The following is a 20417-nucleotide window of genomic DNA, read 5'->3' as shown; positions in this document are numbered from 1 at the left end:
GTGGTAGCTATTCAAAACGGTCCTGCTCCTAAACCAATTAAGCTACAAAAACAGCTTTAAAACATTCAGGCTATCCTAACGTCAAATTTCCTAAAACCCTTTATGAACTATTTTGATTTGCATAAATTAGCATAACACTTAATGGGTTCAATGCCAACCATAAGAACACAGTGGTAGACAATTTAAATGCTACTGCTTTTTAACAATTTCAGCTACAAACATTAAAACAACTAACATTAGTATAAAATAGCCACCAACACTAATAGTAACTCTTGAACTGTTCAAGCTAGAGACACCAAACCAACTTCACATGTTCAGGCTATCCTATTCTATCAAATAATCAAATCAAATCTACAGTGAGGGAAAAAAGTATTTGATCCCTGCTGATTTTGTACGTTTGCCCACTGACAAAGAAATGATCAGTCTATAATTTTAATGGTAGATTTATTTGAACAGTGTGAGACAGAATAACAACAAAAAAATCCAGAAAAACACATGTTATAAATTGATTTGCATTTTAATGAGGGAAATAAGTATTTGACCCCCTCTTAATCAGAAAGATTTCACTGTACCTACTTTTTCAACTACAACCAGTCACTATCATTGCTACTGCAGTCACTATCACTACTATAACTTATTTCACAACCATAAATACTTTAAGACAAGCTAGCAAGCACACACATTTTCTTTAGGAAATTTACTTTTGTAGTTCACAATGAATTTACTTGAATCAACAGCAAATACATAAAACTCAAAGACAAAGTATTGTAAATATGAAATATTACATTAAAGATTCCACTGTTATATTGCAAACAAATTCTTAATTGAGCGAACCTATTAATGAATTTCTACTTTTAGCTATAGAACATCAACATAACATAAAAATGTTAAAATTAATATCTAACAGACAACTATCTCCAACCTCCTTGGCTTCCTTCTGGTTAATAATCTTTAGAACACACCATATTCCACTAGAGCAGAAGAAGAAAAATCACACAAAGTCAGATATTTTGTTCTCCTGGGTACTTTTTCATAAAAGCGTCTCAGAGTAGGGCTAGGAGTGCTGATCTAGGATCAGTTTTGTATTTTACATCACAATGAATAAGTCTGAGACGCTTCGCGAGTACAGGCCCTGACCCTGGACAAGTGATTGGAAGTTACTACTCCTCCCTGACACTGTATTTGCACTGCTAGTCTCGGTCCCAGCCTCAGGCGAGGCTGGCTGTACCTCCTCCTCTTTCCTCCCCAGCAGTCTGTTGAACAGCTTCTGGAAGGTCCCACTGAAGGCAGAGCTGGAGAAGTAGTACACGATGGGGTTCAGCACGCTGTTGAAGTAGGTGAAACACACAGAGGTGTAGAACGCCAAACTGGCATCTTTGAAATACTGGCACTCGTTGTACGAGACCTTGAGGATCCACACAGCGATCCGAGACACTGTACTGGGGAAGAAGCAAATGATGAAGATGAGTGCCACGGCCATGACGAACTGCACCGCACGTTTGATCTTCCCCCCGGTGTCGATCGTCTTGTTCTTCAGCTGCCAGGTGATGCAGACGGTGCAGAAGGTGACAATGGCGGTGGGCAAGAAGAACTGGGTCACGTATAAGGTGTTGTGCCACGTAGACAGCGGGCTGAAGCCCATGCAGATGTTGAAGCTCTCGCACTGTGTCCGGTTGTTGCGGAAGAAGAAGTGTTCGTTGGCCAGCAGGTACCCGGTTGCAGCGATGATCAGCCCCCACAGGCCCAGAGACACCCACCGAGCATAGTTCAGGCCCATCCGGTTGATCTTGTTCATGGGGTGAACGATCTTGAGGTAACGGTCGACAGCCACTGCAGTGAGGAAGAAGATGCCAGCGGCGCGGTTGGCCGTCAACATGAACAGCATAATCCGGCACATGACATCACCATGGATCCAGTGCTTGCCGCGTCGGTAGTAGTCGGCTCTGAATGGAAGACAGAACAGGACGATGGAGTCGGCAACGGCCAGGTGTGTGAGGTAGACAGAGTTGGGCTTCCAGGTGTCCATGTGGAAAATAAAGATCCACAGAGCCACAACATTACCCATCAGCCCAAACATGAACTCCAGCACCAGGATGGGAGGCAGGACATAGTCCAGGATGGGAGACTCAAAGGCGCAGCAGTCATCTTCCGTAGTAGTGAAGTTTGCCATGGGTCAAACGATACGCTTTTAACTGGAGAGACTGTCTGTGTGCTGCTTTGCTCCTCTCTGAAAATAGTCAATATTGATAGGGTTGTCTAGGCACCTCCTGCATTTAACCGGGGACTTTATTGCAGTCATTCAAATTATCTTCCGGTGCCAACAATGTGGAGAGTGTGTGTGGGTGTACAGTGTGTTGTCTCTTATGGAGTTCTATAGGTAGATGGCTCTGAGTGAGTACGCCAACAGCCCAGGGATTATGGGGTGTAGGGTCCCAAAGACCCTCCCCATTATTAAGGGGACCTTAAGATTCATATGCTTGTCTCACTATTGTACTGTTGCTGTGTCTGAACTCTGTCACTATACTTTTCACAAGCTATCTATTTTCATCTTTGCGGTTAAGCACTAGCAAGTGTGCCTGCAGACTGGGTGTGAGTCAGACTGAAACTAGATAAAGAGAAGTAACAACTGTTTGGTTTTGATATTTTGATCTTGTATGAAAATGGTCAATGCTAATGAATTCAGAGAAGCTACTGTACTAGGTTACCTCAGCTTATATATACACTGAAGTAGATGATCACACCATCAGGGAAGTGATGAAAGTATATAATTAGCTGCACCCTTTGGTTGGTTGCAGAACATACTCTGAAACAAGCATGCTGTGCTTCCATTGTTAACTTCTGTCTGCAATTGCATTAATAAAGGTTTGATTTTTTAAATTAGTCTGACTGCTGATTTCACCAATAAGCCAATGATTGACAAGGAACCTACCCCGACAGGGGTCATTATAAAACTATTACGCTGGTGGAAAGATCATACTCATGGGTATATAAGGGACCCCAAGGGTTCCCAGAATACAATTAACTTAAAGGGCACGACACCTGGTCTGGTTCAGTAGGCACAAATTGGATGAAAATGTACCTAACAAAGCAGTTTTAAAGGGAGGTAATCTCAGACCTTGACTCTTATCTATTCTTTATCATTGTGCTAGGAGATTTTCTGGTTTGAGGGAAACATACATCTTTTGCATCCTGAGATGCCAGTGAGCCTGATCCAATAGTTAAGACAAATAGATCCTGGTAGATGAGATTTCAAATCTTTTCAGAAAATGTTAACCACCTGATTATGTGCAGCCCAATTTCCTAAATAATACCACCATAATACATATTTCCCAGCATGTCATTGTGTTCCATTGGCCCTGTCCCTTTCCCACAGAATATAAATACCTTAAAAGGGTCTCATTAAAATAAATAAAACGACAGCAGCATGAACATACATTGCAGACAGTACAGTGAGACATACTGACAGAGTGGGATGATGAAGAGAGGTCTGAAAGAAGGACTAAAGAATGAACAAGTGAATGAGCGACATTTATTACCCTAAAATTTTGCTGAGTGAAAAGCGTTTGGGAAGGAATCACATCAGACCAGACCTTTGGCGACAGAGAGCGACAGAGACAGACAGCAGCTATCAAGAACTGAAAAATGCCAAAAGGGAGTGGCCAAGTCCACAGTTTCTATACAGTAAATAAAATAGATATAAAACGACTCCTTTTTAATGTTAATGTGTACATTTTGGCCAGGTTGTTGTTACATGTTGCATCCATTTTCAGTAAAAGTGCACGTCGGGTCTTCACTTCTTGACTTCTCCAAGATCTTCAATGCTGTCGTCATCCACCTACAATGGAAAGACAGATGGTTAGAGTGTGTGTAATATATCTCATTCAGGTACACAGACTATTCGTCTATTTCCTGTAACTAACTTTATTCAGCCATCTATGTGGCGTTGGAGAGTAAACACAGCCGTCTTACCTCAGGCCACTTTTCCTGAATGACATCAATGATGTCATCTGTAAAATCTCCCTGAATGATGATTTCATCCTCCGCCGTCACCGAGGCTCCGCAGGAGAACTTCTGGGCAAAGAATCTCTGTGCCTCTTTAAGGTCAATGTCTGCAGGGAGGAAGTCCACAGTCACAAGCAAGAAAAACAAGGTTATGGGTCTGTCCATGTCTTTAACAAGGTGTTTACAGTAACAGTATGTGACACAAAGTCAGTCTTACCAAAGGTGTTCATTCCACAGACTCGGGTGACATATTTCTTCTTGGCGCGCGGGATTTTAGCTATCGTTATTTTCTGAGGGACAGTCTTCTTTTTCTGTTTGATCTGTCCTCTGCCACCTAGAGAGTAAGCACAGACAGGTTAGAACAGGGTTCTCCAATGCCAGTCCTCAGACACCCCCTAGCTGTTGCAAATGCTTGTTCTATTTCAGCACTAAGACCTGATTCAACCAATGAATCTTGGTGATTTAGTCTGGAATAGAGCAAATCATATGACAATGTTATTTGTCACATGTGCCAAATACAACTGGTGTAGACCTTAACGTGAAAAACTAACCAACAATGCAATTCAAGAAATAGAGTTAAGAAAATATTTAGTAAATAAACTGAACAAAAAAAATACAAAAAGTAACAAAATAACAAGGCTATATAAAGGGGGTACCGGTATCAAGTCAATGTGTGGGTGTACAGGTTAGTTGAGGTAATTTGTATATGTAGGTAGGGGTAGTGACTATGCATAGACAATAAACCATTTTTGGGGTCTTCCTCTGACACCGCCTAGTATAAAGGTCCTGGATGGCAGGAAGCTTGTCCCCAGTGATGTATTGGACAGTACGCACTACCCTCTAGTGCCTTACAGTCGGATGCCGAGCAGTTGCCATACCAGACAGTGATGCAACCCGTCAGCATGCTCTCGATGGTGCAGCTGTAGAACTTTGAGGATCTGGGGACTCATGCCAAATCTTTTCAGTCTCCTGAGGGAGAAAAGGTGTTGTCGTGCCCTCTTTATGATTGTCTTGGTGTGTTTGGACCATGATAGTTTGTTAGTGATGTGGACACCAAAGAATTTGAAGCTCTCAACCTGCTCCTCTACAGCCCTGTCGATGTGAACGTGGCGTGTTCGGCCCTCATTTTCCTGTAGTTCATGATCAGCTCCTTTGTCTTGCTCATGTTGAGGGAGAGGTTGTCGTCTCTGACCTCCTCCCTATAGGCTGTATCATCGTTGGCGGTTATCAGGCCTACCACTGTTGTGTCGTAAGCAAACTTAATGATGGTGTTGGAGTCGTGCTTGAACAGGGAGTACAGGAGGGAACTAAGCACGCACCCCTGATGGGCCCCCGTGTTGAGGATCAGCGTGACAGATGTGTTGTTGCCTACCCTTACCACCTGGGGGCGGCCCGTCAGAAAGTCCAGGATCCAGTTGCAGAGGGAGGATTTTAGTCCCAGGGTCCTTTCTTAGTAATGAGCTTTGTGGGCACTGGTGTTGAACATTGGGCTGTAGTCAATGAACAGCATTATCACATAGGTGTTCCTTTTGTCCAGGTGGGAAAGGGCAGTGTGGAGTGCGATTGCGTCATCTGTGGATCTGTTAGGGCGGTATACGAATTGGGTCTAGGGTTTCCGGGATGGTGTTGATGTGAGCCATGACCAGCATTTCAAAGCACTACCGACGTGAGTGCTACGGGGTGGTAGTCATTTAGGCAGGTTACCTTCGCTTTCTTGGGCAAAGGGACTATGGTGGTCTGTTTGAAACATGTAGGTATTACAGACTCCGAAAGGGAGAGGTTGAAAATGTCAGTGAAGACACTTGCCAGTTGGTCCACGCATGCTCTGAGTACATGTCCTGGTAATCTGTTTGGCCCCGCGGCCTTGTGAATGTTGACCTGTTTAAAAGGTCTTGCTCACATCGGCTATGGCGAGCGTAATCACACAGTCGTCCGGAACAGCTGGTACTTTCATGCATGATTCAGTGTTACTTGCCTGAAAATGAGCATAAAAGGCATTTAGCGTGTCTGGTAACCTCACGTCGCTGGGCAGCTCACAGCTGGATTTCCCTTTGTAGTCCGTAATAGTTTACAAGCCCTGCCACATCTGACAAGCATCAGAGCCATTGTAGTAAGATTCAATCTTAGTCCTGAATTGACGCTTTGCCTGTTTGATGGTTCGCCTGAGGGGATAGCGGGATTTCTTATAAGCATCCGGATTAGTGTCCCACTCCTTGAAAGTGGCAGCCCTAGCCTTCAGCTCGGTGCGGATGTTGCCTGTAATCCATGGCTTCTGGTTGGGATACGCATGTACGGTCACTGTGTAGACAACATCGTCAATGCACTTTTTGATAAAGCCGGTGACTGAGGTGGTATACTCCTCAATGCCACTGGATGAATCCCGGGAACATATTCCAGTGTGTGCTAGCAAAACAGTTCTGTCGCGTAGCATCCACGTCATCTGACCACTTCCGTATTGAGCGAGTCACTGGTACTTCCTGCTTTAGTTTTAGCTTGTAAGCAGGATAGAATTATGATCAGATTTGCCAAATGGAGGGTGAGCTTTGTACACATCTCTGTGTCTGCAGTAAAGGTACCTAGTCCCCCCCCCTCCTCCTCCTCCTCTGGTTCCACATGTGACATGCTGGTAGAAATGAGGTAAAATGGATTTAAGTTTCCCTGCATTAAAGTCCCTGGCCACTAGGAGCGCCGCTTCTGGATGAGCATTTTCTTGTTTGCTTATGGCCTTACACAGCTCGTTGAGTGAGGTCTTAGTGCCAGCATCAGTTTGTGGTGGTAAATAGATGGCTACGAAAAATATGAAAACTCTTGGTAGATAGAGTGGTCTACAGCTTATCATGAGGTATTCTACCTCAAGCGAGCAATAGACATCGCGCACCAGCTGTTATTGACGTAGCTGTTCTGTCCTGCCGATGCACAGAAAACCCAGCCAACTGTATATTATCCGCTTTGTCCTTCAGCCATGACTCGGTGAAACATAAGATATTACAGTTTAATGTCCCGTTGCTAGGATAGTCTCGAAGAAGATTATCCTGTTTATTCTCCAGTAATTTCACGTTGGACAATAGAACAAATGGTAGAGTTGGGTTACCCACTCGCCGACAAATTCTCACAAGGCACCCCAATCTCAGCCCCCTGTATTTCCGTCTTTTCTTCACGCGAATGACGGGGATTTGTGCCTGGTCTCAAAGAAGTAGTAGTCGGACTCATTAAAGAAAATAATCTTTGTCCGGTTCGAGGTGAGTAATCAATATTCTGTTATCCAGAAGCTCTTTTTGGTCACAAGACACAGTAGCAGCAACATCATGTACAAAATAAGTTAAACAATGCGAAAAACACCCAAATTAGCACAGTTGTTTAGGAGCCCGTAAAATGGCAGCCATCCCCTCTGGTGCCATTGAAGCAAATGTGTAAAGGCTGGGGGGTCCCTGAAGGTTGTGCTGGGAAACACTGGTTTAGGATTTGAGGAGGAAGGATGCATTCAAGAAATCAAAATGAAGAGGAACGCAGACCTCTCTTCTGCTTCTTCTTTTCATCCTCCTCTCCAACAGGGGGCACCTCTACACCGCCAGTGTCCTGCTTGGAAGCATTTCCTACCGGACCAGTAAGGCATAAGAAAAAAAGTGTTTTTAATACGACATCATTCATTATTGCCTCCCCCCCAGAGTATTATTGCCCATCTTCCTGATAGGAAACAGAGAGAGAAAGAACAAGAAACTGTTTGATGAAACTCACCTACACTCATCCTGGCAAACACATCTGGGAAGTTCTTCTCCAGCCACTGCCTGCATTTGGATGGCTCAGGCATGTACTCACAGTACTCTGTTGGCAAGGAGCACACTGGAAAGACAACAGGTGTTAGACCTTGACAATCATGTGACACTGCAAAACAATGTTTTAGGAATTGGCCATGAGCATGTATAGATCACTAGAATAGGGTGCCATTTCGGAAAATGCCCAGATACTACCTCCTACTAAGTTGTACTTACCACCACAATACTGGACTTTCTTTGGGCACTTTGTGTCTGGGTCAGCACTCCCATGATGGCCTCCTTTGTTTTCTGGTGAACACGTCTCTGCATTCTCAGTAGTAGCCATGACAGATTATCTGAACACAGAGGGTAAAAAAAGTTCATTGGGTAAAGTATACCTTCAAATCGAACAAAAAGTGAGAATCACAGACAATCAGCCTTTCACCACAGACAACTTGGCTTAGTCATGATCCTGGACCCTCGACAATGAATTGGTCTGAGGACAGCAAACTTACATTGTCAAAGCACTAAAAACAGATGCTTGTCATGGCCTGCCATGTCACAGTGAACATGGACTGCCACTTTAATCAATGCATAACACCTAACTCACCATGAAAACTGCTGCAATATATTTGACTGATGATGCTACTCCTGCTGCTATTGTAGTTACATTGTGCTCAATACATTTTACCTTTATTTAACTAGGCAAGTCAGTTAAGAACAAATTCTTATTTTCAATGACAGCCTAGGAACAGTGGGTTAACGTTAAGATTTTTAATCTGTCATTCCGCCCCTGAACAAGGCCGTTAACCCCTTGTCAGCTCGGGGACTCGATCTTGCAACCTTTCGGTTACTGGCCCAACGCGCTAACCACTAGGCTACCCTTCCGCCCCAAATGAGTCAACAACCCCATCTTCAGCTAAGCTACGTGAGGTCTAACCCATTCATAGACGCTAACTACCTTTAGCACAGGGTTTCCCCTATATTAATTTAGCAGCTGCTACACCAAACAACAGGATGTACAATTTTTTCAATATTTTTGGGGAAAATTATATTTTCAGGATGGTAAAATGTTCAGTGTGAACTTAAACGACTAAAACAAGATATAAAGTACGTAGAAAGGATCATGGAGATATATTCTTTCATAAGATCATCTTTGAGAACTAACAATCGCCATAATAAACTTCACAGTCAATCTAAAATTCCAAAAATGTCATGGCGGCCCCCATTGATTTTGTCAATGTTTGAGTCACTCAGCATAAGAACATGGCAAGAAGCCATGGCAAAATATATAGAATTGCAGGAAATTGGCTTTAAAACTGCAAATTCTCCCTCAGCCCAATGGCAAAATTTCCAGAAATTAGCTTTAAAACTACAATGTTCTCATCTGGTTTTAGAAACATAAGGAACATATCTGCGAGAATTGTTCTCTCCAAAAAAAGGTTAAATTACTACACACCATTTTAGAGTTCCCACATGGCCATATTTCCATTTTAGAGCGCTTATTTACAGAAAACAGATGTTAGACTTAAAGTGAAATGTGACCCTCACTATCAAATAAACATCTGAATCCAACTTTGTCAGAACCTCACCACCTGCTGTGTAGACAGTGGTAGATTTAGTATCGACTGAAATGTGGTGTCTAATGTCAGTACCGGTGCATCAAATCTGGGACCAAGGCCATCAGACAGTTAAATAGCCATCACTAGCCAGCCTTCACCCAGTACCCTGCCCTGAACTTAAATCACTGTCACTACCCGGCTACCACCCGGTTACTCAACCCTGCACCTTAGGCCAGCAGACTCTATGTACATAGACACAGGTCAATGTAATAATGCTTGCATACTGTTTTACTAATTTCATATGTATATACTGTATTCTAGTCAATGCCATCCTATCCAACCATCTACACACACACACTATTCTATCCTACAGACACTAAATATTCTAGCCACATACTGCCCATGTCTATAATGTCTACACATCCCATCACACACATACACACTCCGACATTGCTCATCCTAATATATTTCTTAATTCCATTAGTTTACTTTAGATCTGTGTGTATTGTTAGATATTACTGCACTGTTTGAGCTAGGAACGCAAGCATTTCGCTACACCCCCAATAACATTTGATTTGATGCTGTTCGGACAAAGGTTGGATTCAGACGTGTATTTGATAGCGAGGAACACATTTCACTTTACATATGGTAACTAGAGATTATACATATGCCCTTGTTGACTGGAAACGTTTTTATGGTGATGCTAGCTTTATTGTGGTAAAGTTATTTTCCGTCGCCAGTCTCCAAAAAGATGCACAACTCAGCGAGTCCAACCAATACACAGACTCCCGATGTTGTGTTCCAAAACTAGAGGGCTATATGTTTCTACAACCGTACCGCAATTGAGAATCGAGTCACGTTTAGATAGAGTCTTTTGGCTGTTTTGGCTGCCAGAGCCAATTAACCTCCAAACAGAACATGTAAGGTCCTTGGACTATAAGGAGCAACGTTAGGCTTCTTTAGTAAATTATTGGGCAACGTGAGGTCCTAAGCAGGGATATTTTGCACGTCATACCTTGGCCTTAGCTAGTTAACATGCGGGGGAGCAATATATAGCTTAACAACAAAGATAATTGTTATTCATTCACAAAGAGGTAGAATTGTATGACAGCTTTCCTTACAGCTGCTGTTAAAACTCAAATCAGACTGTCAGACATAATTAGCCAGCTACCATTAGCTTGCTAACTTGCATGCTGCCTATGTTGGTGCATTTATCCGATACAATTAAGATATATCCAAGTTAGATAAGCAAAAGTCGTGGTAGTATGGTAATGGGCGAGCTAGCTAAATTCAACAGCTGGCCAGCCAGCTAGCTATATAATATTTTTGACAACTGGTTTCTTGGCTGAGACTTCATTCACAGCTAGTTAGCTATATATGCTAACTAACGGCGCAGCTAACGTTAGATGGCACATTAGCATCATCTCCAAGTCAATCAATGGAAAGACAACAACATGATACATACCCCTCGAAAACAACCTTAATATTGTTGACTGATCAACAAAACAAGCATTATTAAGTAAAGTTGAAACAGATTAATGCTCAGTTATAACAGCTTGAGCACACCTACTGCCTGATTTAGCTAGGGGTCCTGTCAATGCCTATTGGAACGCACGCTCGGCTAAGAAATAATATATGTTCACTTAGTTGCCTGTATTATTATTTATATAAAAATAAACCATTTGTCAAATATATATCTATAAATTGCATTTTATAACAACATTCCGATCTACTGGAAAATAAAGTAAAATATATCTTATATAGAACTCCTAATATGATTTTATTTTGACGTTATACGATAGGCATTCACGTGTATGCCTTGACATCCACTCCTCCGCGGCCATCACAACAAGTGATTTGAAAATGTGCAAACTTTCAACAGGAATTTAATGTTAGGCTAGCTGGTTATTTCCATTCCCAAATTAACATAATGTTAGATAATTGTGGAGTAATCCATTTTATTTGATTATGCTCTGTATTTTGTTGTCAATGTATTAATGTAAATGGTTCCATGATTTAATAGCAGACAATGATCATGAGATGCCCATCTAAATCTGATGAACGTTAGCGTAGCTAGCTAGCGTTAAAGTTAATCAGAACTGTAACAGTACAAGTTACAAAAAACGCCATGACTGAGTGGAGATGGACCAAGGCAGTAGAAGAACATTCAATCCAAATGGAGGATCTGGACACTCATCATCACACAGCTATTTTGGTGTGTGTGTGTGTGTCTCATCTCATCACACAGCTATTCTGGTGTCGAGATAGCCGATTCAACTCCACGATTTACGATGGAGTTGAGCGGTGACTAGTGTGGGCGGACTGGAGTTACGACATCACATGCAATTACGTTTTTATTATAAAACTACTGATTTCAGCACCCACAGAATAGCATGCAGTTACATAGGACAATGTCTCCCTTCTGCCCACACTAGTCGCCGCTCAACTCCATTGTAAATCGTTGAGTTTAGTCGGCTATGTCTGAGAAAGCTGGCAGTCACTGTATTTGAAACAAAAACGTGGATTTGTGTTTTCAGTTACTCCATGTGATCCCTGGCACAGCACACCTGTGAAAAAGGTAATAGCGAGCAAATCAATGTTTGTTATTGGACCTGTTATATTTCATCCCAAATATGTTTGGAAAACTAATTTCATACGTTTTTATTTTGTCTTGTTGCCTTAGTTAGACTACTAGTCTAGGAAAATTAGAAATTCTAACATGAATGGCAATGGCTCCATTTTTGCAGAAGAATGTGGGAGCTTCTATCAAGGAGCCTTCCCTAGTGACCACCTCAGCTCAGAGTGAGGGACAGAAGATGGCCAGCCAGTCAGCCAGAAGTCCCCCATGCCTCAGTCCCACAGGAAGCCTCTACACCCAACCCCCCTCCCTGTCACTACCCCTCCTACAGGACAGAAAGGTGGGAGGTGCTGCTTTTTACACAACACAAAGCCAAATGGCTCATTTTTCAAACATTATGGAACACACTGCATATGTTGTCCTTTGTTACATCATTGTATCCTTGATAGAATCACAGAATGCAAAATAGAATGTTAATGATATTCAAGTGTAATTGCCCATGGTAGCTAACGACTGGTTGATAAAATGTGAAACTATTACTATGGGCTAGCAAGGCTACCATTGTAGGTAGCAGGTCAGTACTGCTACTCTCTACATGTTTGTGGAGTGTGCGTGTGTGCATGCCTACTCACTCCTGTATTTACATTTGTGTATGTGTCTGTCTGTCTGTGTGTTTGTGTTATAATAGCCTCTTGGTGAGATGGAGAGTGCCATCATCCAAAGGCAGAGGCGGGAGCTGCAGCTGCTGATTTGTGAACTGAAGGACCGGGACCAGGAGCTCAACACCATGGCTGCTGCCCACCACAAGCAGCTCACTGCCTGGGAACAAGACCGCCAGAGAGTCCTGACCCTGGAGCAGAGGTGTGCTCGCCTGGAGGGTGAGAGAGGGGATACAGGCCTCAATCCCAAATGAACACAAAATATTCCATCTATCATCTGTGTGTGTACATTCCCAAAATAACCTTAATGATGGGTAGTAACATTCAGACTTAAATGGTGAATTGCATCCTCTGTATTATTTTATGATGTTTGCTTTGCATACGACCGGTCTGGGAATAGCATTGATAAGATCTCTTGTGTGTGTGTTTGCTTGTATGTGTATCAATCTGTGTGTCATAATGTGTGTGTGCTTGTCTTAGATGAGCTTCAGAAGCGTAATGAGGTGATCAGAGCTGTAACTAAGAGGGTTCATGTTGTGGAGGCCCGGGAGAAGGAAGGCCACAGGGAGCTCAACTCTACCCAGCAACAGCTGCTCGAGCTGGGGAAGAAACAACAGTACGCCAGCCAACACTGTCACGACCTGAAGGTACAAACACACACACACACACACACACACACACACACACACAGACAATTTGGTGTTGTACTGATGTGGTTATTTGCAGTCCATGAAAGAAAGTGTTTCCGGTGTTGTGTTCTTAAACAGGACTGTGAAATAAAGGGTTTCTGGTGTCGTGTTGTTTTGTCTCCCCCACCAGGAGAAGAACCAAAGTCTGAACTCCACAGTGATGTCTCTGTCAGCCCAGCTGGGCTCTCTGCAAGTCAGAGGGGAGGAGCTCAGCACCATGCTCAGACTCAAGGTAGGCTTGCTTTCTTAAACCTTTGTCTCTAACTCTGATTACCCTGTAATAGAGTAGTAAGGCCATGCAGTTACAGACATGCTAGTCTCTCACGACAGCGTAGCTGATTTGGTTCTGGGTCCCGAGATTCAGGGGCGTCACCTTGGTTTTAGAAGGGGGGGGACCTACATTATTCTGTTTTTAATCCAGTAAGAAAAACAATCCAAACAGCCTACCCGACCGCTCGGAGGCGTCCGCATTGGTCCTAAAGCACACCGTTCCCTCGTTTGGTATCACATTCCAATGATAAAACTGGGGGGGGGACAAAAATGCAATTTCAGAATGAACTTTCGGTGAAAGTTGCGCCCCTGCCGAGATTACAGACATGCGGACTGTAAATTGTACAGTGGTTATCGTAAGTGTTCACCCCCCTTGGATTTTTTTTCACATTTTGATACGTGACAAAGTGAGATTGAAGTGGATTTAGGTTATGATTTTTTGTCATTGATCTACACAAAATACTCCATAATGTCAAAGTGAAAAGAAAATTCTAGAAATGTTAACAAATTAATACAAATTGAATAACTAAAATATAGTGGTTGCAAAATAATTCACTCGTTTTGTTTAGGCAAGACTAAATTAGTTCAGGAGTAAAATTTGGCTTAACAAATTGCATAATAAGTTACACAGACTCACTTTGTGTGAAATAATAGGGGTTGATATGATTTATGAATGACTACCCATTCGTCTCTCCCTCATAAACACATCTGTAAGGTCCCTTGGTCAATTATTGAATTTCAAGCACTGATCCAACTACAAAGACCAGGAAGCTTTTCAAAAGCCTCATGAAGAAGGGCAGTGATTGGTAGTTAGGTAACAAGTTAATAATTATGCTGTGGATGATGTATTAAATCACCCAGACACAACGGACAGAAAGGAAACTGCTCAGGGATGCCATTGGGGATTTTAAAACAGCTACAGAGTTCAATGGCTGTGAAGGGAGAAAATGTATGATGGATCAACAACATTGTAGTTACTCCACAATAATGATCAAATGACAGAGTGAAAAGAAAAATACAAATATACAGTGCCTTCAGAAGGTATTCACACCCCTTGACTTTTTCCACATTTTGTTGTGTTACAAAGTGGGATTAAAATGGATTTAATTGTCATTTTTTTGTCAAGGATCTACACAAAAAAAACTCTGGCAAAGTATAAGAAAAATTCTAACATTTGTAAAAAAATAAAAATAAATGTAACATAAATATTCATATTCAACCCCTTAGTCAATACATGTTAGAATCACCTTTGGCAGCGATTACAGCTGTGAGTCTTTCTGGGTAAGTCTCTAAGAGCTTTTCACATCTGGATTGTGCAACATTTGCCCATTATTCTTCAAGCTTGATCATTGCTAGACACCCATTTTCAGTTCTTGCCATAGATTTTCAAGCAGATTTAAGTCAAAACTGTATCTCGGCCACTCAGGAACACTAACTTCTTGGTAAGCAACTCCAGTGTAGATTTCACCTTGTGTTTTAGGTTATTGTCCTGCTGAAAGGTGAATTAATTTCCCAGTGTCTGGTGGAAAGCTGGCTGAACCAGGTTTTCCTCTAGGATTTTGCCTGTGCTTACAGTAGCTCCATTCCGTTTTTTTATCCTGAAACTCCCCGGTTCTTAAGCATACCCATCTAACTTAAAAATCTATGGCAAGACCTGAAAATGGTTGTCTAGTGATGATCAACAACCAAGAGCTTGAAGAATTTTGAAAAGAATAATGGGCAAATGTTTCACTTAAACAGAAGGATTCACAGCTATAATCACTACCAAAGGTCATTCTAACATGTATTGACTCAGGGGGTTGAATACTTAAGTAATCAAGATATATTAGTGTTTTATTTTTCATAAATTCTAACATTTGTAAAGAAATTCTCTTCTACTTTGACATTACAGAGTATTTTGTGTAGATCGTTGACAAAAAATGAAAATTAAATCAATTTCAATCCCACTTTGTAGCACAACAAAATGTGAAAAAATCCAAGAGGGGTGAATACTTATGATACCCACTGTATATAACCTCTTCTTCCCCCACCAGGACAAGGATGTGACGGAGGCAACCAATCACATCGTAGATCTGTCTGGGCGTCTGCGGGAGATGGAGGGGTCGCTGAAGGAGAGTCACTCACGGGAGGCCAGGGTGCTCAGGGAGGTCGAGGAGCACAAACGGCGATACAGAGAGGCCCGGCACGAGAACACACGGCTCAAAGGTACAGGTGCCAGAGTACATGGCTCAGAGATACAATACACTACAAAAGTGTTGTAGTTTTCAGTAAGACTGAAAAAGCTAGCTGTCATATACATGTGCACTCTTAAATTATGCGCTCTCACTTTCCTTCTTCTCCCTCTCTCTCACCCCCCCTCTCTTTATCCCTCTCTCTGTGTTGTTGTTGTAGAGGAGTTACAGCAGCAGGTGACAGAGGGCAGTGCCCAGAGAGAGGACATCATCCGTCTGAAACAGGAAGGACAGCTGCTGCACAGGGAGCTGGCTCTCTCGGGTACCTCACATTCAACAAAGTTTATTTATATAGGACTTTTGAGTGAACTTTTTTCACAAATATATTTGTCACGGTGTGATTTACAGCAACCTAAACCCCAGCCGCCGAAACCCCTGTCTTGTCTGGTACCGGCCTCTAGAGGCAATGTTTTCCAGTGTAATGACAGGGCCTAGGGCCTCCTCTGGAACAGTAGGGAGGATGCCTGTAGTGCTATAGTTCCAGGTCATTGTTTCCCTAAACAGGAACATCTAGTTCCTCTTCCTAATCACTGTTATTCTTTTTGACTGTATTAAGATAGATAGATAGACTGACTGATTGAACCACCCCAGCTTCTCTCGTCTCATCATGCTTTAATTTAGATCGCTCACCAAGGAAATATATTACACATTTCATCCCGAACTATTGATAAGAAACTGTTGTGACTGCTTTTGGTCATGGTTCCTGTCCCCCAGGTGAGGGAGAGAGCTGGAAGGATGAGCTGCTGGGATTGGCTCGTTCCAAGCAGGAGCGCACGGAGTCGGAGCTGCACTGTCTACGCCAGGTGTGTCACCTCTTACCTTATCTCTACCTCCACGCTTTTAACCACAGCGCATTGGGCTGGGCTGTCGGTCAGGTTCTACAGCATACCTGTGGAACTTCAGGAATGTTCTCCACCTCGGCTGTTAGGCGCTGTCTGTATTGGTGGTATGTCACATACCTGGGCCCTGACTCAGCCCTGACACAGTTAACCTGAAGAGGCTAAGGAGCTGTATTTGGCCCAAAGTTACCCAGACTAAGATTAAATATTGATGTAAATATAAGATATTGGTGTAAATGAATAATAATTTACACTGGGTCAATCAATAAAAGTATAATTTACCCTGACCTGATATGCATGAAGTGTCCACAATCCTAATTGTGTGTGTTCCAGGTGTGTGAGAACCAGCAGAATGACCTGCAGCTGCTTCAGTTGAACCTGGAGAGCACCCGGGAGGCCCTGAAACAGGCTGAGGGACAGGGGCCACATGGGAGGTGAGCTGGGTGTTTGTGCATGTGTATATTTATTCTACTCAGTTGATGTTGTGCACAGTCCCAGATATTTTGCTGTTGTTTCTGTTGCTTTAGAGGAGGTGCTGAAATTGTGTCTCTTACCAGTCAGGGAACAGAGAGAGAAGGAGGGACAGAGAGACGAGCAACAGGGTCAGTCTACAGACAGACTTTAAGCGGAAGTATAGACCACCCCCCAAACCGTCCAGAACCCCCCTTCCCCCTCCTTGTCACAGGAGAGAGACAGGCACCCCAACAGGAGGAGGAAAGTAGTGTTTCAGATTTGACCTCTGACTTCACTGACGATACAGTAGCAACCCGGGACCTCATTGCTGCTGTCCCCAGAGAGTTGCTGAGTCACGCAATGGTCCAAGCTGGCAGCGTTAGTGACCGTTTGTCATCAACGAAGAGAGAGAACCAGAACATATCAAACCCTCGTACTCCCAGTTCCTACACCAACCGAGAGTCAAGTCACCAGGAAACAATGGCAGGTAGAGAGAGTAGAGAAACCATGGAGACACCTAGCATAGCCGCCGCCACAGGAACGCTTAGTCGAACTCGATCGCCAGGCCAAGCTAGCGTCAACTTCAGCGACTACCTGTCCACTGTTTCAGGAAACCAAGGTACGTCTCTTAGGCAACAACAACTCACCAAACATGAATCAAACTACAGCAGCCAGGACACACGAGGGAGAGCTAGCAAGGAAACCATGGCAACCCGTAGTAGCCTAGCCACTGGAACCACCACACTGTCGCTGAGCGACCGCATCGCTAGCTACCGCAGCCAACATAAATCAGCAAAGAGAGAAGGCAGAGGGATACAGAGTCAGAGTGGAGTTAGTGGGGATGAGGGTTCGTTAAACCGCACTGCCGATCAAGTTAGCATTAGCAACAGACTCTCCAGCTACAGCCGCCAGGGAGCTTCAAGAAAAGAAGGCAGGGGGACCAGGAGTCAGAGTGGAGTAAGTGGGAATTTCGGCGAGAATAACAGCGGGAATGTGGGTCACACTTCCGGTAAAGCTAGCGACGGAGTCTCGAACTACAGCCACCAGGGAACATCAGGAAAAGAATGCAGGGATTCATTGTGTGAGGATGGAATCGGTACGAATGCCGGCTCCCTGGTGGAGAGGACTGAGTCCCCTGAATGTGGGTGTAGCAGTATGGTTGAGGGACAGACAGGACCTAGCTCCTATAAAACAGCTAGTTGTGGCTGTGGTAGTATGCCTGAAGTACAGGCAGGGCAGAGCTGTGGCTTTGGTAGTATGGTTGATGGACAGGCAGGACCCAGCTGTGGGTGTAGATGTACATCTGAAGGCCAGGTACAGAGTGAACCTAGCCTGCCTGAAGCAGGCAGCTCTGAGACAGGGACAGAGGCAGGGCCAGGTGAAGGGATGGAGCTCATAGCTGTGTTTAATGGAGGACCAGAGGCAGAGGACTCCATATTGCTGGTGGACATCAGCCCTCGTAACACCTGGTAGGGACAGAATATACAGAGAAAGAAGCGTACACTCTTTTATATTGACCCCAAATTTGTCTCAGGGATAGTAAATATTGATTGATTGACTGACTGCTTTCCCAGCCAAGGTGATCTCAACTGTGTGTACCTGGATAGCCCCTCCCCTTCTTCACGGAGTAGGAGGAGCCTCGGTCCTGCGAATGACTCCACCTCTCCAACAACCGCCAATGAACGAGGTGTTGTCAACGGCAACCTGGGAGGCCTTTTTGCAGCTTTAGACGATGTGAGTGGACCACATAGCCTGACAGGAAAAACTCCCGATCTTCATAATAAATTCCTAATGTAGAGATAAAGAAAAGTAATTGGCCAGGATTCAGTCTTAAAGTTTAAACGTCTTTATATTTTGGCCATTCCCCCAGGAGGACCAGCGTTCCTCCACCAATAATCTACAAAGGCTGCTAGCTGAGTCTCGTCAGATGGTGGCTAGCCTGGAACGCACAACCCTACAACCTTTATGCCCCTCCCACAGCCCGGCCTCTAACTGTGACGCTGTCATCAGCCTCAGCATCGGCCAAAACAGTGGCAACAGTAGCCATGGAAACCACAGTCGTAACTGTGACAGACATAATCACAGCAATCCCGATCACCACCCCAACCAGACCTCCACCACAAGACCCAGTCAAACCAGCCGGGTACGTGCTTTGATGTGTTTTATACTATAGATACAATAATTATTCCGACCAAAACATGAAAATACCACAGATCATTTCATACTGTTGGGCCTATTACCATTAAGACATCACATTATACTATGGAAGTGTGGGGTGAAACCTAAGGGTGTGAACTGGTAGTGATTTACAGTGCTCCTCCCATCTCTCCTGTTTTCACCCAGCTGGACGGTGATACTCCACCCAGGAACACTCAGCCCTTCCAGAGGAACGAGGAACCTGGGGGGCTATAGAGGGGAGGGACATCTACCTAAACACACCTTCACACACCTGGTCTAGGAGGGGTGATGATGGAGGCTGCAGACTACTCTGTTTTCTACTGTAGCCGTTGAGATCAGAGTCACATTGGTATGGCTTTGACCCCAGTCCCAAACCTATATCAGTCACAATCTAGGAAGTGACACTTGGGGTCAAAGGTGAAATCTCCTCCATTCAGAACCAGGGACACAGCGATAGCAAGCCAATGAATGAATTAAACTGCTTTTTTAGGAAACCAAAGAAGGACTTACATTTCTTTATGTCAAAAGTTATGTTATACGATACATGAAACCTTTTAAACTATTGTTTTAACAACTTTTAAAACATGTTTAGTGTTATATGTCCAATGTCCTGCCCTTCGCAGTCCTGGTCATAAGCTATTTAGGAACCATTTAGTAATATGCAGGTGAGATGTGAAACCAGTCATTCAGACCTGTTGAATGGTGCTTCTGGGTTATTGTCATTCCGGTTTCACTGCCTGCAAACCTGCTGGATGGCTCCAATAGGATGACTGATTACTTATGAGGTAAGTGAGACTGTTGCATTGAAAAGAAACCTGAACCTCTCACTTTCTTCATTAGCATATTGTTTTTGTATTTTTGATGTCAACATTTTGTAGTTAATGTTTTTGTACTCATTACTTTTTATGTAAAATAATTTATATTCAGTCAGGCTATGCAAATACTAAGAAACATGTACCACTGCAGTAAACAGGTTTTATGTAATTTTGATAACATGATGAATGAAAAATACGATTAATACTTGCTTCTTGTTTTTGTTTTTTTACATATACAATTTTGTCACGGAGAAATACGTGTAATGGAATTAAGATTACACGCAGGAATGCACAGTGCGTTGCGCAAAAATAAACGACAGCATATAATTTTGAGAAAATGTCCATTCATTAATACAGTATTACCACCTGTAATTTGCTCCTACTATCAT

General features: G+C 43.3%; 3 protein-coding genes across 8 annotated transcripts; 1 reads left to right on the top strand and 2 right to left on the bottom strand.

Moving 5' to 3' along the window:
* Positions 1–427: 427 nt before the first annotated feature.
* LOC106562568 (hydroxycarboxylic acid receptor 2) lies at positions 428–3299 on the bottom strand. The gene has a single exon (XM_014127512.2). The coding sequence runs from the start codon at positions 2168–2170 to the stop codon at positions 1088–1090; it is 1083 nt and encodes a 360-aa protein (XP_013982987.1). The 5' UTR covers positions 2171–3299; the 3' UTR covers positions 428–1087.
* A 210-nt stretch (positions 3300–3509) lies between these two features.
* denr (density-regulated protein) lies at positions 3510–10943 on the bottom strand. Of its 4 annotated transcripts, none has more exons than XM_014124532.2 (7): positions 10887–10943; positions 7992–8110; positions 7738–7842; positions 7515–7604; positions 4220–4336; positions 3970–4109; positions 3510–3835 (listed from the first exon to the last, which is right to left on the bottom strand). In XM_014124532.2, exons 2-7 carry the CDS (start codon positions 8098–8100, stop codon positions 3791–3793), a joined length of 606 nt encoding a protein of 201 aa, XP_013980007.1. In that variant the 5' UTR covers positions 8101–8110; positions 10887–10943; the 3' UTR covers positions 3510–3790.
* A 213-nt stretch (positions 10944–11156) lies between these two features.
* ccdc62 (coiled-coil domain containing 62) lies at positions 11157–20355 on the top strand. 3 transcript variants are annotated; one of them, XM_014127502.2, is made up of 13 exons: positions 11157–11531; positions 11854–11894; positions 12064–12234; positions 12583–12772; positions 13034–13200; positions 13373–13474; positions 15546–15717; positions 15904–16005; positions 16458–16546; positions 16916–17016; positions 18610–18769; positions 18906–19178; positions 19379–20355. In XM_014127502.2, exons 1-13 carry the CDS (start codon positions 11459–11461, stop codon positions 19445–19447), a joined length of 1710 nt encoding a protein of 569 aa, XP_013982977.2. In that variant the 5' UTR covers positions 11157–11458; the 3' UTR covers positions 19448–20355. The 3 variants fall into 3 exon arrangements, with proteins under 3 accessions (XP_013982977.2, XP_045544868.1, XP_045544882.1); XM_045688912.1 differs by lacking the exon at positions 19379–20355 and adding an exon at positions 17140–17654; XM_045688926.1 differs by lacking the exons at positions 11157–11531; positions 11854–11894; positions 12064–12234; positions 19379–20355 and adding exons at positions 12380–12468; positions 17140–17654.
* Positions 20356–20417: the final 62 nt, after the last annotated feature.

Source organism: Salmo salar, chromosome ssa01, assembly GCF_905237065.1.
Source record: "Salmo salar chromosome ssa01, Ssal_v3.1, whole genome shotgun sequence".
NCBI lineage: Eukaryota > Metazoa > Chordata > Actinopteri > Salmoniformes > Salmonidae > Salmo > Salmo salar.
This window is presented reverse-complemented; position numbering and strand designations above follow the sequence as displayed.

Bases quoted from the DNA above. Each gene is read 5' to 3' on its own strand.
- denr (XM_014124532.2), bottom strand. From the start codon at position 8,100: ATGGCTACTACTGAGAATGCAGAGACGTGTTCACCAGAAAACAAAGGA. The intron at 7,605-7,737 runs GTGAGTTTCATC...TATGCCTTACTG, and splicing joins GTTTGCCAGGATGAGTGTAG to GTCCGGTAGGAAATGCTTCC. The intron at 4,337-7,514 runs GTCTGCGTTCCT...CTTACTCTCTAG, and splicing joins AAAGAAGAAGCAGAAGAGAG to GTGGCAGAGGACAGATCAAA.
- LOC106562568 (XM_014127512.2), bottom strand. From the start codon at position 2,170: ATGGCAAACTTCACTACTACGGAAGATGACTGCTGCGCCTTTGAGTCT.
- ccdc62 (XM_045688912.1), top strand. From the start codon at position 11,459: ATGGACCAAGGCAGTAGAAGAACATTCAATCCAAATGGAGGATCTGGA. The intron at 11,895-12,063 runs GTAATAGCGAGC...CCATTTTTGCAG, and splicing joins ACAGCACACCTGTGAAAAAG to AAGAATGTGGGAGCTTCTAT. The intron at 13,475-15,545 runs GTAGGCTTGCTT...TTCCCCCACCAG, and splicing joins GCACCATGCTCAGACTCAAG to GACAAGGATGTGACGGAGGC.